The sequence below is a fragment of the Cololabis saira genome, chromosome 8, assembly GCF_033807715.1.
Source record: "Cololabis saira isolate AMF1-May2022 chromosome 8, fColSai1.1, whole genome shotgun sequence".
Classification (NCBI taxonomy): Eukaryota; Metazoa; Chordata; class Actinopteri; order Beloniformes; family Belonidae; genus Cololabis; species Cololabis saira.
Genome location: NC_084594.1, coordinates 23,928,332 through 23,944,171, shown reverse-complemented (window position 1 = coordinate 23,944,171; position 15,840 = coordinate 23,928,332). Strand labels below are relative to the sequence as shown.

Genomic DNA, 15,840 nt, shown 5'->3' with positions numbered 1-15,840 from the left:
TTGTGGATAGAGCAGGGCACGGAGAGCGGACCCGAGGAGGAGAAAGAGGAGGTGGCCTGATGCGCGCCTCCGTCTCCTGCGCAAGCCTCAATTATGGTTCTGCGTTAAATCGACGCAGAGCATACGGCGTAGGCTACGGCGTAGCCCTCGCCGTAGCGTCTGCGTTGGTGTAACGCGGAACCACAAATCAGCCTTGCACAGGAATAGACTGTACGGAGGAGGAACCGCTGAAACAATTGTTACAGACAGACAAACACAGGAAGCTGGGCTATTGGAGCTACAAAATAAAACAATAATAATTTATGATTGTAGATTTAAGTCCGTGCGTCAAAAGGAGGCTACAATTGAAACATTTTTTCCAGAGTTGCGCATGTCTGCGTATAAACTGATAGAATAAGTGAACCAGATGTGGGAAAATAATTGCCTCCTATACCGGTAAAATAATACTCCCGACTTCTCCTTGGAGACGTTTTTCTCAAAATTGATTGTGCTCATGAGTCACTTTAGTACCACGCAGGGGCGTCAATTGGGTATGGCAAGGTACGGCAGCCGCCACACCTTGGCTTCAAGGGTTAAATGTAAATGTTTGTTTTTTAAATACATTTATGGAATTACTCTGTGTCCATTTGTATTGATTATTCTATTACTTAATACATATAGAATAACTACAAATGTAAATCAGAACAACATGATCGATTTCACTAGTTATTATACACTGCAAAAACTCAAAATCTTAACAAGAATATTTGTCTTATTTCTAGTTAAAATGTCAAATTTTTAGTAAAAAAAAATCTCATTACATTTAAGACAAGAATTCAAAAACAACCATTTTCACCTGTTTCAAGTAGATTTTCACTTAAAATAAGTAGAAAAATCTGCCAGTGGAACAAGATTGTTTTGCTTGTATGAGAAGATAAATCTTATCCCACTGGCAGATTTTTCTACTTATTTCAAGTGAAAATGGACTTGAAACAGGTGAAAATGGTCAAATAAGTTATTTTTCTGGTGATGACTCTTGTTTTAAGTGTAATGAGATTTTTTGACTAAAAATTAGACATTTTAACTAGAAATAAGACAAATATTCCTGGTAAAATTGAGTTTTTGCAGTGAGCGAGACTGCATTTGAAAAAGTTCAAATTTTTTTAACCACACAGATAAGCTCCATAGCAGACTTCTGTGATGAGTAGCCTATTTGCTGGACGTGTTGATTGATACTCTAGTTAAGTTCTGTGACTCGTAACCTTGCCATACCTTAGCTTCCACTGAATTGACGCCACTGGTACCACGGTGTCCTAAATACTACAAATATGTGTTTTATTTTGAAAGCTGCGGTGGGAACCGTGTTGTCCCTGCGAGCGTCTCTGTTTGGTTGTTGCGCTGGAGAGACGCTGCTGGGAGAGAAAAGGGAGCGAATGTGCGCCGTGGCAGCGAGGGAGGGAGGACAGCCAGATCAAGCAGCCAGGCGGGCACATCAGCCACAGCAGCTGAGCATCCTCCTGATCTTCCTCAGCCTTTTAAAAGCCTGCCAACACCAACCCATCTCTATCTCTGATAGAGATTTCACTGAAGTGTCCAGAAGCCTCCGCCGACCATCACCTCCCACCACTCACTTTCTTTCTTTCTTGGTTTATTCTTAGCTCAGCTGCTGAGAGAGACTGTCCTTCCGGTCCTTCTCTTATTTATCATCCTAGTTTCTTGAATATTTAATGGAAAATGGCGATCTGCGCGCAGGCGTTCGGTGTGTTCTGCCTCTTCACCATCCAAACTGTACTTATCATCTGTGTGTCCACGCCGGCCGCCGGGACGCACCTCTTCCCTCAGCACTACACGTAAGTAAAGCTGGTCCTGCTGGTGTCGGGGTTGCTGGATGAGGCGGTGATGAGATGAGGAGGATGCGGAGCTCGGAACTAGGACAGGTGAATTATGGTTCCGCGTTAAATCGACGCAGAGCCTGCGTTGGTGTAACGTGGAACCATAAATCAGCCTTCACACATAGTTGTCTTTGTTGTTATGGTTTGGTGATGTTGAATGGCTATAAAGTCTTATTCAATTTGACATTGCCAGCGTGGGATGAGGCTGTAATGAGCACGCACGTTTTACATGCGTACAAAAACAAGCGAAGCTGCTTGGTTAATTATTTAAACATGCAGGAAATACAAATATTAATGGGCCCAATGTTAGTCAATGTATGGTTTTTGCTGTCACAACATACGTGAGAGCATCCCGTGTAGGTATGACGGTGGTCTTTAAAGTCCTAATGTCAAATTAAAGCCCACACCACCAAAGAGCGCATTTTTTTAAATGTCATTATTTCTTTTGAATAAACTGGACCATTTCCTACCACAAAGCAAACCTAGAAGGGTCACACGTTGGAAATGATGATTATCCCAGTAATCGCTGCAAAGGATCCAGCTGAACAGATATGTGGTTGGACTTTTCAGCGTGCACCTGTTGGAGAATAAGAGCTCTATAATAAAGAAAAATGTCAAACAGAAATGCTATTCTAATGCACTAATGCAGTCTTGAGATTTTCACCTTGAAGGGCACGCAAAGGTAAGCGAGTTATCTCACTTGCTGTGACACAGTTACAGCCTGTGAGTCGTCCAAGTTGGATAATCTATAAAAGTTAGATAAAGCCCTAAAATTGGCTAATTAAAAAGTTAGGAATGCTTTGAGACTATGTTGACATCTTATTGTCGCACAATAAATCCGAAGAGTGCAACAGCCCTGCACGTCTGGGGAGCGTTTGTGTCAAATGTTGCATCGCCCTGTTTGAAATAGTCACGATAATCAGGTGTGAACACATATATAGTCTGGCTTGTTCTTAGTCAGGGAGGATCCCAGAAATGACAGGAATCTAAATGATTCCTCTGTGTAGCAATCACAGGATGATCACTTGAGAGTCTCGCAGGCTTTGTTAATTTCATGGCCAAGGTGACTTTCAAAGGAAAGATAAGTTGTCTTTTATATGACTGTCTATTGACAATTAGCTGGATCATTGATTTGATTACTTAAGCTCCGCTGGGAAAAGTGGTGCAGGTAAATTATATTTCACTTGGAATACTTTGAAGTACAAAATAAGCACTTGTTTCACCATATTTCAACTTAAAAATTGCTGTTTTTCTTTTATCGTGGATGAATACATTCTACTTTTGAAGATCTTACAGCTGATTTTCTTCTCCACTTTTACCTTTACAGTTAAAAAAAAGGATTAATGTTACCTTCTTAATACAGAAACAATCTCATTACTTGCTACCACTCAAGTCTGCCTGTCCTGTATTATATCCAGTCACCTCCTGGGATTTATAAACTGGGTTTTGGGTCACCCACATTACTGTGTTATTTGCCAGAATTTGCCAGATAATTGAAGTGTGTGAAGCTGCTGTGACCGTCCATCGGACGTATAGGCCTTTAACACACACACACACACGCACAGACACGCATGCACGCGCACACACACACAGCTCAGAGCTGTGTGTCTGTAAGAAAGGGCACCATGTCCTACAGTTCATTTCACAGCAGTGTCTATAACGTGTGTCTTTTCTACACGTTGCCTGCTGAATTAATTGTGTCTTTTTTAAAGTAGTTATTGTATTGCGGTGTTGTTTATAGCAGAGGATATTATTTCCACACTTTTGAATAATGTGAAGAAACCTGTTCTCATAGGTGAAATCTAAACTGATGTTTTAATGCTTCGGGAAAGTAAAGCCTTTTCTGCAATGGTAAAATAACAGCAGCAATCTCCTCAAAATGTTATTTCCACAAGCCAAAAAATAGCCCACCTTCTACCCTAATAGATATTTGAACGTGGCACTTCGAATGATGAGATCCATTGCAGCAGAATGAACGTAGAGGCAGAGTGTGGCGGACACCCGGGTCTTTCATCCAAACGCATTTCATCACATCCTTGCTCTTCTATAATGTTTGGTTAGCACAAATCTTGATACACATCAGAAACACCAGAGGCAAATGGCAACATTTTTAATACTGCATCACTCACCAAAGAGCCATAGAGCATCCGCCGCCTTTAATGTTTTACACCATAACAACTTGTTTGTTTAAAGACGAGATCACAGCTTTCATTACACAGAAGGTCTCTGAGCATTCATTTAGCATCGGGCCCCAGTAGTGCGTATAATCTACCAAACAGCCGTATCCTGGTATCTCAGTAGTTGTACTTAATGAGGAGTTCTGCTTATTTGGGACCCCCCCCCCCCCAATACACCTTTTTGTTTAGGAGTCCAACATTAATCTGAAGTGATCATAAAGTACAAGATGCAGGTGTTGTTAAGTCCACTTCTTGTGATTGGGTTTGATGAAAATGTGTTTGTGTGAACTGAACATCTGGGAGGAGACATGAAAGAGCTGATATGTCTTTTATGTGGTTTTATGTGGGAATTGACAAAATACTCAAAATTTATACAGTATTTTGATGATTTTACTTGATATTTTAGCAAGGTGGTGATTACTGTGTGTTTTCTTGTAGGGGGGGGGGGGGGGGGGGGTGTCATTGGAAAAATCACAGCATAATGTAACTTAGCATGAAACAGCTGTATTACTAAGGCCATCTTTCAGACTACATACTGTACTACTAGTACACACTGATTTTGACATACTCATCATGTGAACAGTTGTACCATTTGTAGTATGTGAGAAGTACTCAGATGGTTTCCTACCTCTGACCAGTAACTGGTCAATCTAGCTTGCATCCAATTTCCCATAATGCATATGGGAAATTGGATGATCCACTACAGTGTGGTGTGATTTGCTTGTGCCTGTAACATAGTTGTTTTTAATGGGATAATATTTACAAGCAAGGACTTCCAGACTAGTATACATTACATACCGTATACTACTTGTATGTGCAGTAAAATTACCAACCTCTACTAACTTAACAGAAAATATTAACAGTCCCATGAGCCTTTGCAACACTGAATGAAATCTGTCCAAAATCCAAATCTGCAGCCTGTAGTTGGCTGCAGAACATAGTAAGATTTATGGTCAACTTTGACCTCAAAGTGGAAATTTAACCTTAGAATTGTTTGCTGATTAAATTTACTAATTTGCTCTTTATTCACTGTATCAGTCGATTCCATTTTTCTGGAGTTTCTAAGTGTACCGTTGCCAGCCAATCTAGTAGTAACACTGACAACGCTAGTCCTGGCAAAATGAGCAAGACGAAGCTTGGCACCAACTAATGAAAATTCAAACCTTGCCAACTGCCGATTGATATGAGATTATGGTTCCTGTTATCTGATAGAGTTACATACTATAATATACACGTTGTAATATTTCCAGAAACTGTCACTCCTATAAGGGGGTGTCTTTTAGGGTGTCTGAAGCCTTTTATGTAGCCTATGCTAACTTACTATGTACAGAGGTAGAAGGAGGGACTGAGTGACATATTTTTACATCAGTGTGTTTTTAATTTCCATGTCTAAGACATTGAATATGGTAAACAACAGTTAGATAACATTTTTTCTGAAACTTGGACTCATACAGAGACTTAATACCTTATTATGAGTAATCTGTCTGGAAGCACTTCTTAGCTCTGCAGATCTGTCGCCCCACTTTCCAAAACAAAAGCTATGACTACTGAATACCCACAATGCTTATTTTATAATAATCTAATAAACCAGTAAAAATGTATCTGAGTATGAAATTTGTGCTAATTTTAATCAGGGTAAAGTTAATGATTTATATCCACAATGGTCCCTCTCTGTGCTCCTTTTGGGAAACCTGCTGTTTTCCCCAAATCGTGTCCCTATAAATGTAGAAACTCACGCTGGCCGGCATGTTTGCTCTGCTGCTTGTCTCTCGGTGAGTTCTGCTGCATCTTGGTGACTTCGGTGAGTGCTGTCGCTGTTTGGCAGATTTGTGTAATTTAATAGCTCTGTCTACTCTCTTGTCTTCTGAGCAAATCTGACATTTAAGGATGACATTTGTTTCTGTCATCACATTGAAAGACAAACGACTGTGTTGTTTTGTGATGTTGATGTGAGTGATTAGTTATCTTCGGGCTGCTGAAAATAAAAGGTTGGCACCAAGTCAGTGGTTGGCTACCAAACATATGGCAAAACTGATTAATCTGATTGTTGAAAGACAAACTTTCAGAGTTTTTTTTTCCCGCTAAGAATTTATCTCCGACCGTGAACATGAACTGTGTAGCACATATCCAGGTTGGCAGGTCAGCTTGTGTATCGTCTTTAAAATGATCTAGTAAAAATCTAGATCCATTAAGTCATTTGCTGCTTTCTGAGAGATTAACTGTGATGAGCCCCAACTGTTTGATCTCTTAATTCCAAACTTGGCTCTGTCTAACAGAGATCAGCTCCTGCTTAAGATGCACTTCTGTCAGACCTGAGCAGTTTTATTGCAGAGCCGCTGATCCCAGCCAAACCCAGACAGCCACATTCAGTGCCCATCCTGCCAGGTCCAACCAGAAATATGCAAGATGTGATGGGAAAAGGAGGTGCTGATGACTAACTCAGACATTGGCAGAGGGATGACAAGGATACTTCTAGATAGGGATCCGGAAACAGGGGAGAGCGTGGCAGCCTGCCAACAGAATGGGAGCGACACAAAGATGGGGGATGGACTCACTGCTACAATCTTACAATCATCCTCACATACACTGACAGAGAAATTAAGGCTTAAGTGATGACATCTTCAGGTGATAATGTTGAGCTATACCAACTGAAAATGCCTCATTTTATTTTGCAGAATGATTCACTGGGCTGGGCGTATTGAGAAGGAACTGGAGAAGGTTCTTCAACACGTAACTGGAACTCAGCAGATGAGATCGGTAAGCTGACGTCACGATTGCATGTGATGCATTTTTCTGCATCGGATTTCACTCAGCGAGGTTGTAGAGCATCCGTGTTTCTGAGGCAGCATGTAAGCAAAGAAGAGAAAAACCTTTTGATATTACAAAGCTTATTAGAATGTGAATGAGATTTTTTTTCTAAAATTATATAAAAAAAATTATGTAGATCTTATTTCCAGTGCAAATTAAAAAAAAAAACTGTCTGGATATTGACTCCCTGACATCACTGCATTTCCTCTTCTTAATCCAAAGTCTTGTAACAAAAGATTTTATGTGATGAGACAATGAAAACAAATGAAGATCATGAAAGTTATAATACTAAGTATGGAGAATGAGACCCTCAGCAAAACGAGGAGTCGGTTGCTAGTCCCTCGGTTCCCTTTGTCAGTTTATATGCAACATGTGTGTATCTTGTGGCAGAGCAGATGGTTTAGCAGAGCGCTACTGACACTGTTTCATCATACTTCTGCCATGTGGGTATTTGCCATGCTTCCAGGGTTTGTAATGCACCCTGAGATAAATGCTTCATTATTGCTGTTTGGGTGAATGTGATTCATCTGGCTTGTACGCCGCCTGTGGCTTTAATGCCAGCAGCAACAGTAGGTTGTGTGATATCTGATAGTATGGTGGAGACATTGATGGATCCTAGAGAAGAGGAAATGAGCTGACAGAGAATGCGCTGGTGTAAAGGATAATGACCATAAGTTGATGTAAGGCAGACACTCAGAGCAGCCGATGGAGAGAGGTTGAATTTTAGCACTCATGCAGTGTAAACAAAATGTAGCTGTTTATCTGTCAAAATACATACCTTTTGCAGTGTGTTTAAGTATTTTCTTTCTGTAAATCCCACTGCTGATGCACAAAATATTTTGAATTTTGTTGACTTATATAGAGGTATGCTATGAAAGCTTATAAAGCTTGTAAAGCTTAAAGGTGACATTTTTCTCAAAAGCTGACAAACCTGTGAGGTCATGACATGCTTTATTCAAAATACAAAAGGTCCCTAGTAGACATTTTCTTTATACTTCTGACCATAGCAGCTGATTTTAGGGGATGGAGTGAGAAACTTGACTCAGCTCCACCCCTCTCTTACCCGGGGTGTGCCTCATTGGTAAACATCTTAGTGCTAACCACGACCAGTGGAAAGCAGATGCAGCATCTTGTAAAACACGGTGGAGATAAAGTCAGAAAACCTGGATAAATCTAAACAGATCTGGGTCTGAAATGTCCCACTTGAAAGCAAATATGAACAATGCTGCGAATGACATGTTTTCAGACTGAACTGGCCTCAAACAAAGTTTGTTATTTTTGAGTTTTTAAGTTGGTAATGTGTTCTTTTTAAAAAGGTAAAAAAAAAATAGCTGTTAAAGGTATTGTGACATAATTTTTAACATGCTTTTAACACTATTAAAAGTCTTGGCCAATATCCCTCAAATGTGTCTAAAAAGGTGTAACAAGAAAAACTTCACTCCAGTACTCCATTCCTGGCTTTTTTACGACGGTGTTTTTTGCGCAGTGAAAAACGCTTCCTTTTCCCCCTTATACAGTATATGGTTATCTGAAGACATGGCAGCTCAAAAACTCAGACACAATACATCTCCATCACTGTTTGTGAGGCAGCATGGGTCTGAAAATATGTTGCTGCATGAGCTGTTCATGTTTACAGGATTCTGTCATCACGGACCTAGTTCAGACAAGAATTATTTAGCCTCTCCATTTTTATCTTCACTTCAAATAATGATGTATTTGCACAACAAGTAACACTCAGTACATTTACATGCACTAACAGAAAGTTGAATTGTTGCCTTAAAGCAGCACAATGTAACTTTCAGCTTTTGTTGAGTTTGGCGGCTCCTTTGGACAAAAGCGGTAGTGCTTTACCAGAAAGAAAACTACATTTCCCATGAGCACCAGCGCGTACTGCCGGAAAGATCATGTCCCCGTCGCGTGCATTTGTTTTGATATTAAATGAGAGAAGACGGGACGGACTTTCAAAACTACTTTTCTGTTTTCACCGGTCGTTTGCAGGATGGATAGCGAAGAGGTAATGTATCTATTTTTGGCTAAACAATATAATATGACGAAGTTGAAAATCACTAAGTTCAACTTGGTTTTATTATTCCTGTTTCAGCGAGATAATGCGCCCCAAATTACAATATACGCTCTGGTTTTGTTCTACTGCACCTTTTTCCTGTCACGTTTTTTAGAGGGACTTATATTCATAAATTAGTAGTCCAACATACTTACTGACAAAATAAAAAAAATACTTTATAATCTGTGAATAACTGAATGTTTTGCAGATCAGCCCTGCACAATTTTACAGTTCTCAGGAAAAATAGTAGAAATGTTCTATACATTTTCTTTGCATTGCATTCTTTCCTCTAGTGCTGTAATTCTATTCAATTGTATTATTATTTTATAAAGCTTCCTCATTGCCAATTACACAATTTTATGATCACTATTATTATTCTGTGTCTGTTGTTGATATTGTCAGTAATTTTAGAATTACCAAAACCCAAGACGAATGTGAAAACATTCTAATTTTGATTCTTATTGAACATAGAACTCTACATTTACATTTGTATCATAACAATTCTGTCTCTTGTTTTATCCCCATAAATCCCCATCGGTCGGACATCCCTCCTCGTCTTTCAGCTCACGCCAGCGAAGTGAACGCCGGGCCAATGTTTATTCTTGTCCGGGCATTTAGCTTGTTACTCTCCCGCTTTCTTTTTTTCGCCTTCTCCGATAAAACTTTTATTTTTTTTCGTTTTTTTCGCTGCTTCGGCCATCATAACAACTCCGCGTTTAGCTCAACACCAGCTTCTCCTGAGCTCTGCGCTCCACGCCCCGCCCAGCTTTCGTCTCGATTGCGAATCGAGAAGGAGGGGGAAGTGACGTATGCCGTAAAGCAGCGGTCCCCAACCTTTTCGGTACCGCGGACCGGTTTAATGTCTGACAATATTTTCACGGCCCAATCTAAAAGGTGTAGTTCATAAATACTAAATAAAATGACAAGATCGGCATTAAAAACGGTGGTATTTTCTCTATAGTAGTAGTAGTAGTAATAATAATAATAATAATAATAATAATAATAATAATAATAATAATAATAATAATAATAATGATGATGATGATGATGATGATAATAATAATAATAATAATAATAATAAAACATCATTTTCGAAAAAATTAAATAATGGAAATTGTAAATTCTCTTTAATATGAGTATTTCTATAAATGTGTTTTTATGTTTTATGTTTCTCATTAACGTTATTTAAAGCCAGGCTTTTATTTTATTTGTTATATATTAAGGAGACCGATATTTAGTGCTTTTATTTTGAAGGCGTCTCGCCGAGACCTCGTAAACATCCGGCGCTTCGGACTTTAACGGTAAAAGTTTAACCCGTTGCAGTAGAAAGTTTGTCTGAAAGACTAAACGAGTGTCGGGAATGCTAAAGTGAGCCTAACTGACACAAAAAGCACCTGCTGATAAGGATTTGTTTTCTTTGCAAATGTTATGCCGTATTTATGTACATATTGAGTTTGGCTGCCATGGTTATTCATGTATTGTGGTTAACGGTAGCTGTTATTACCGAGCGAGCGAGCAGCCGTGTCGGTCTGTATTTAAGTTAAATGAAACTCATATAAATGTAGAAAGACTAACTCTATTTTATTTTATTCCTTTATAGCTCTTACGGTGTGTTTGCAGTGTATTTACTGTACATCAAAAGGAATAAAAACATTGTGAACCATCAGTTTGAGAGTCAACCATCATCAGTCGGGGATGCTACAGACATTTTTTGTCTCTGTGCGGCCCAGTACCAAATGACCCACGCCCCGGTACCGGGCCGCGGCCCGGGGGTTGGGGACCACTGCCGTAAAGCAGTCAAAGCCGTAACAATGTGTAGTTTTTTAGTGTGGAAGGGTTCCTACCATGCTCCTCAAAGTTACATAGCGCCGTGAAGGCGATACAGACTCCCTCAGACCATGACAGAGGTGTCATTAAACCTGTTGTAAGTTGATATACCATCACAATGACTCTGGAAATATGATATTAAGGTGGAAAAGTTACATAGTGCTGCTTTAATCCAACCGATATAACATTTTTAAAAGCCATGTATACAGCACACCTTAGCCGGGCTGTAGTCAAACCGAACTGAAGCTCTTGAAATCAAGCTTTTATACCCAGATAGTACGGTCCTAATTCGAGTTATTCCGGCATGTACAGTATACGCAACCCACGCTTAGCCGAGCTAGTGACTGCCCCGGGACTCCCCCTTGTGGAAGTGACAACACCGCGAAAGCCAGAATATCAATACAGTAGGAGAAGAAGAAGACAAACAACTAACTGGAAGTCACTAGCATCACAGAGTCGAACGCACCTCACTCAATAATCAGTTGTCTTCTCTCATATATACCTGGATTTCTTGGAAACTCCAGTTTAATCCTTAGCTAGATTGTTGCCAATAGCTTGATTTAGATGTGCATTTTAGTGCACTGACAGATCTAAAAAAAAAAGGCATATACCACAGGTAAAGTGGGTGAGTTGTGAAGAAATGTTTGCATCTGGAGCTTTTTTACTACGTATCTGTATTTTTAGCTAAAACATGCCACAGATTTATTATATTTCATTGAGACCTCAGAAAATTAAGTCAAACTTTTAAAAAAGAGCATAAGGATGATGTAAGTTCTTTTGAGATACATGATACAACTCAGTACATCGAGTTTGGTAGTGCTGATTTGCATGGGGCTTCATAATATTTTTACATAGAGTTTAATTTACTTACAGATTATTATGTTGACAAATTCCCTCATCATAAGATTGTAAACAGTCAAAAGTACGACCATAAGTTCATAATGCTTTTGTTTTCAGCAAATTGGTAACCCACCCCCAACAGAACTAAATTTGAAAACATTAACTTTAAAGCGGCACTATGTAACTTTTCCACCTTAATATCATATTTCCAGAGTCATTGTGATGGTACATCAACTTCCAACAGGTTTAATGACACCTCTGTCATGGTCTGAGGGGTCTGTATCGCCTTCACTGGCACTATGTAACTTTGAGGAGCATGGTAGGAACCCTGCCACACTAAAAAACTACAAATCTTTACGGCTTTGACTGCTTTACGGCATACGTCACTTCCCCCTCCTTCCCGATTCGTAGTCAAGACGAAAATGGACGGGGCTTGGAGCGCAGCTCCCTAGAAGCTGGTAACCCGTTGCTGCGTTGTGGCTGCAGCAGCTCCACACAACAGACGTGGGGAAAAGATCCTAATGGTTTAACTTTTCACCGCTTTCCTGCTTGGAGGCAGAACCACGGAGGCCGGCCAAGTATCTGATATAACAGAGTAAAAGAGTAAAAGAGTCGTCGGCTCGGTTGGATCGCGGCTGTAACGACCAAACATAACGTTCCTCAGTAAACAAGCAAACACGCACACAGACGGGCGTCGGATCAAAACACGGGTTTATTAAACCACAAACAAACACTCACAGACCGGGGTCGGATCATTCAAACGGGTTTTATTCTCCACTTCTCCAGCTAAACGCAGTTGCTGGCCAGCTCTCTGCGGTGCGATTTAATTTTGTTGAGGAAAAAATATTAACTATTTGATTTGTAGCTGCAGAGGAAAAAAATAATCTCACGAGGAAAACAAAAATATTGCTCACGCCTCGGAGCCTATTCAGCATAATATGGCAGTCAAAAAAAAGAAAAGAGAAGTAAGAGAGATACAAAACATGTACTGTATGTTGTACTATTATACAAATGTATTGAAACACATGGCGAGTCAAACATTTACCAAAGCAGCTGCCAAACACTCCTAAACAAGGTAGCCGGAGACGGTGGTTCTGCAGAACTGCGGCAGTAAATCCCTTATAAAGAGTGGCGCTCCGACGAGGAGCTCCATTCTTTAGTAGGGATTTCATATGGATCCAGACCGTTAATAATCATTATTTTCTCCATATCTGCTCCCTGGCTTCCTTGTTTAAGGTATCCCGGTAAATTCCAGTTCCTTTCCAGCAGTTTAACATCTTTTTTTTTGCGTTCCGTCTGTTCACTTGGTGAAACAGAAAAGCGTCCCGTCTTCTCTTAAAACAAATGCACGCGACGGGACAGGAGTTTTCCGGCAGTACACGCTGGTGCTCATGGGAAACGTAGTGTTCTTTCTGATAAAGCACTGCCGCTTTTGTCCAAAAGATTCCGCCAAACTCAGAAAAGCTGAAAGTTACATCGTGCTGCTTTAACAGCGTGATGCAATTTAAAGTAGCAAATGAAAATACACATATGCTTAATATTTGGAAGAGTAGTGGAAACAAATACAGGAGTCTGGGAGGCAGGAGTAGCAAACATAAGTCATTTTATTACAATAAATGCACCACAGGATATCTTACTTATGGAATGAAAAGAGGTAAACAGGAAGAGAGAGCACAATAAAAAAAAAACAACAACCAAGGGGTGAAGAGTAGACAGGCAATGGAAGGCAAAAGAGGACAATGTATACTCAAAGGGGCTGTTGAGATACAAGTGGCAACAATCAGGAGATGGAGTCAGACAGAGAGAGAAGAATGCCAGAAAGTGAACTGAACAGAAAAAGAAAACCAAAAGCATAATTGCTTAGATTACCACATGAAATCAAGAATTCACAGCGCAGAGGTTAAAGAAACACAGGAGACTAAACTGAACACAAACTACCGACCAGAACACATGCAAGGGTTGAACTGTGTAATGTCTGCGCTGCGATCAAATTAATCTGTTAATTCTCAAAATAAGTTATATACGGTAATTGATTTAATAATTTACTAATTGATGCTGTTTTATTATGTTTGAGGAATTCGTGCATTCATGGTGGAACTATGACTTCACTTCAGTGCTTGCAAACGGGGACATAGTTTCTTATAATGCCCACTGATCTGACCCAAAGCATGTTGACATAACGTTGTGTGCTCAGTGGGATTAAGGTTCTGTGGATTTAAGCTAATTTATCCAACAAGTGTCTAAAATACTTTCTGTTAGCCAAACCCAATGGAGCCAGACTCTCTAAAAATGTTAGGTGCATCCATGTGATGTTTTTGTGTTGCCCATATGGCTATGTGTGTGTATGTGTGTGTATGTGTGTGCGTGTGTGCTGGTCTGACTGTGTGCACAGTCTGGTTGTGAAAGAACATTTATCATTGCCCCAAACAGGAGTCGTCACAGGGTGTGCTAAATGGCCCAGCATGCCTAGAAAAGCCATTTTCTAAATGGATGCCTCTCTCTATACGTGTGTCTGATAGAAATCTTCCCAGGGCTACGCCGGCTGGTAACAAGATTGCCTCCCTCTGTGCCCCCTTCTTCTTCATGCGCAGTTTATTCTCGCAGACAAAAAAAAATGTAAAAGTGTGTGCAAATTATTTTTGAGTTTGTCTTACATGGTAGGAGACAAGGGAGCTAAGTTGAATATAATGTGCTCTTTTCAATGCTCCCCTGGTTCAGATTTTAATTTTTCTGACAAGCAAAGTTGGATGTGAGTGATGGAGGGAGGACAGGCCGGAGTGGCACAGCGACGTGAACTATTTTGATGGGCTTTTAGTTTTGCAGACAAAAGTGCACCTGTTATAAGAATTAAAAGTCAAGTTGTTTAAATGCTTAACATCAATTTATGATATACTTAAGTTTGGTCAAGATTAGATCCTTGCCTGGGGGAGTGACAGGGAGATAGCAGGTGAATGATGTACCAGAGGAGGTGGAAGTTTCGAATGGAAAAGTCTGCAGCACAAATAGACAAGGAGAGTGGGCGATTTGTAGAGCAGAGGAGGTGGACATTTTAGATAGAGAGGCAATGAAGGATGGCTTGACAATCGAGATGGATGTTCAGGCAGTTCGGTGTATTTAGAGTCAAACTACTTAAGATGGATGAAATGATAGAGGGGAGGGAAAAAAATGGGTAAATTTAAATATGTGCAAACGGAAGCTGTTTATATTCCTTATCGTGTGTGCGGCTGTGTTTGATGTGTTACAGTATGTGGTGGTGAGAGGCAGTGGTGGACCCTTGTATTGTTTTCATATCCTTGGGCTTATTCAGACAGTTTTGATAGGCACGCAGGAGCACTGTGCTTACGCCCACATACCGTCATTACAGATGGCGCATGGGAGATACAGACAGAGCTCCAGGATTCAATTAATCTGATACTCATGATTATTTTGATTATTGAAAAACAGTTTTAGTTTTTTTTTTTAACCCAATTTCAGAGCAGCTACTTGTTTCAGGATCCCAAATAAAAAAGTCTGCTGCTTTTATCATGGATCACTGTAGTGATGCCAAATCAAGGGACTAAAATGTAAGGAATAAAAACAGTATTTGATTAATTTTCCAAAACAGTAAAAAAAAATTAAACATAAATAGCAATACATGCAAGAATAAACAGAAAGATATCAAAATGTGATATAAGCAGAAATAAATGAAAGAATAAACAAATAAAATTCAGTTTAATTAAAAAATACTTTATTAATCCTCAAAGGGAATTACATAAAAGCATATTAAAAATATACTAATGAAAATATTAAAAACATAAAGACAAAACATAAAAGACTGAATGCAAGTATTTTCTTTCATCAAAGGAGTGCTCACCAGAAAGGTCCATCCAGGTAATAAACCCCCTATTTAACTTGCGATATTACAGTAGAAATAATTGGTTTTCAGTTTACATGGTCCACGGATTCAAGATGCCCATTTGAAAGCAGAAGGTTGTATGTTTAGGCACAAATCTGCCATTCGTGTAACCTTTTCTGGGAAATGACAGAAGAAAGAGGTTTGAAAAAAAAGAAATTAGACAACATTTCTTCTTCATCTAAAAAAAGATTGTAAAATGTTTTCTATTTATTTCATATTTGTTATATATATATATATATATTCCTTAAAATGATTATTTTGTTCTCTATTTGTGCTTTTTAAAACCAGATTAAAAAGTAATGAAATAACAAAAATAAGATGAGATTATCATATATAAACAAAAACCTGGCTTGCTGCAAT

General features: G+C 39.4%; 1 protein-coding gene across 5 annotated transcripts in view; it reads left to right on the top strand.

Annotated features, from left to right (window-relative positions):
- The first annotated feature begins 1,404 nt into the window (after positions 1–1,404).
- cacna2d2a (calcium channel, voltage-dependent, alpha 2/delta subunit 2a) overlaps positions 1,405–15,840 on the top strand; it is a 175,014-nt gene continuing 160,578 nt past the window's right edge. For all 5 annotated transcript variants that reach the window (XM_061727338.1, XM_061727340.1, XM_061727336.1 and 2 more), the window contains exons 1-2: positions 1,405–1,829; positions 6,724–6,805. In XM_061727338.1, coding sequence (XP_061583322.1) covers positions 1,714–1,829; positions 6,724–6,805 — 198 coding nt within the window. In that variant the 5' untranslated portion in view covers positions 1,405–1,713. The remainder of the gene's footprint in view (positions 1,830–6,723; positions 6,806–15,840) is intronic.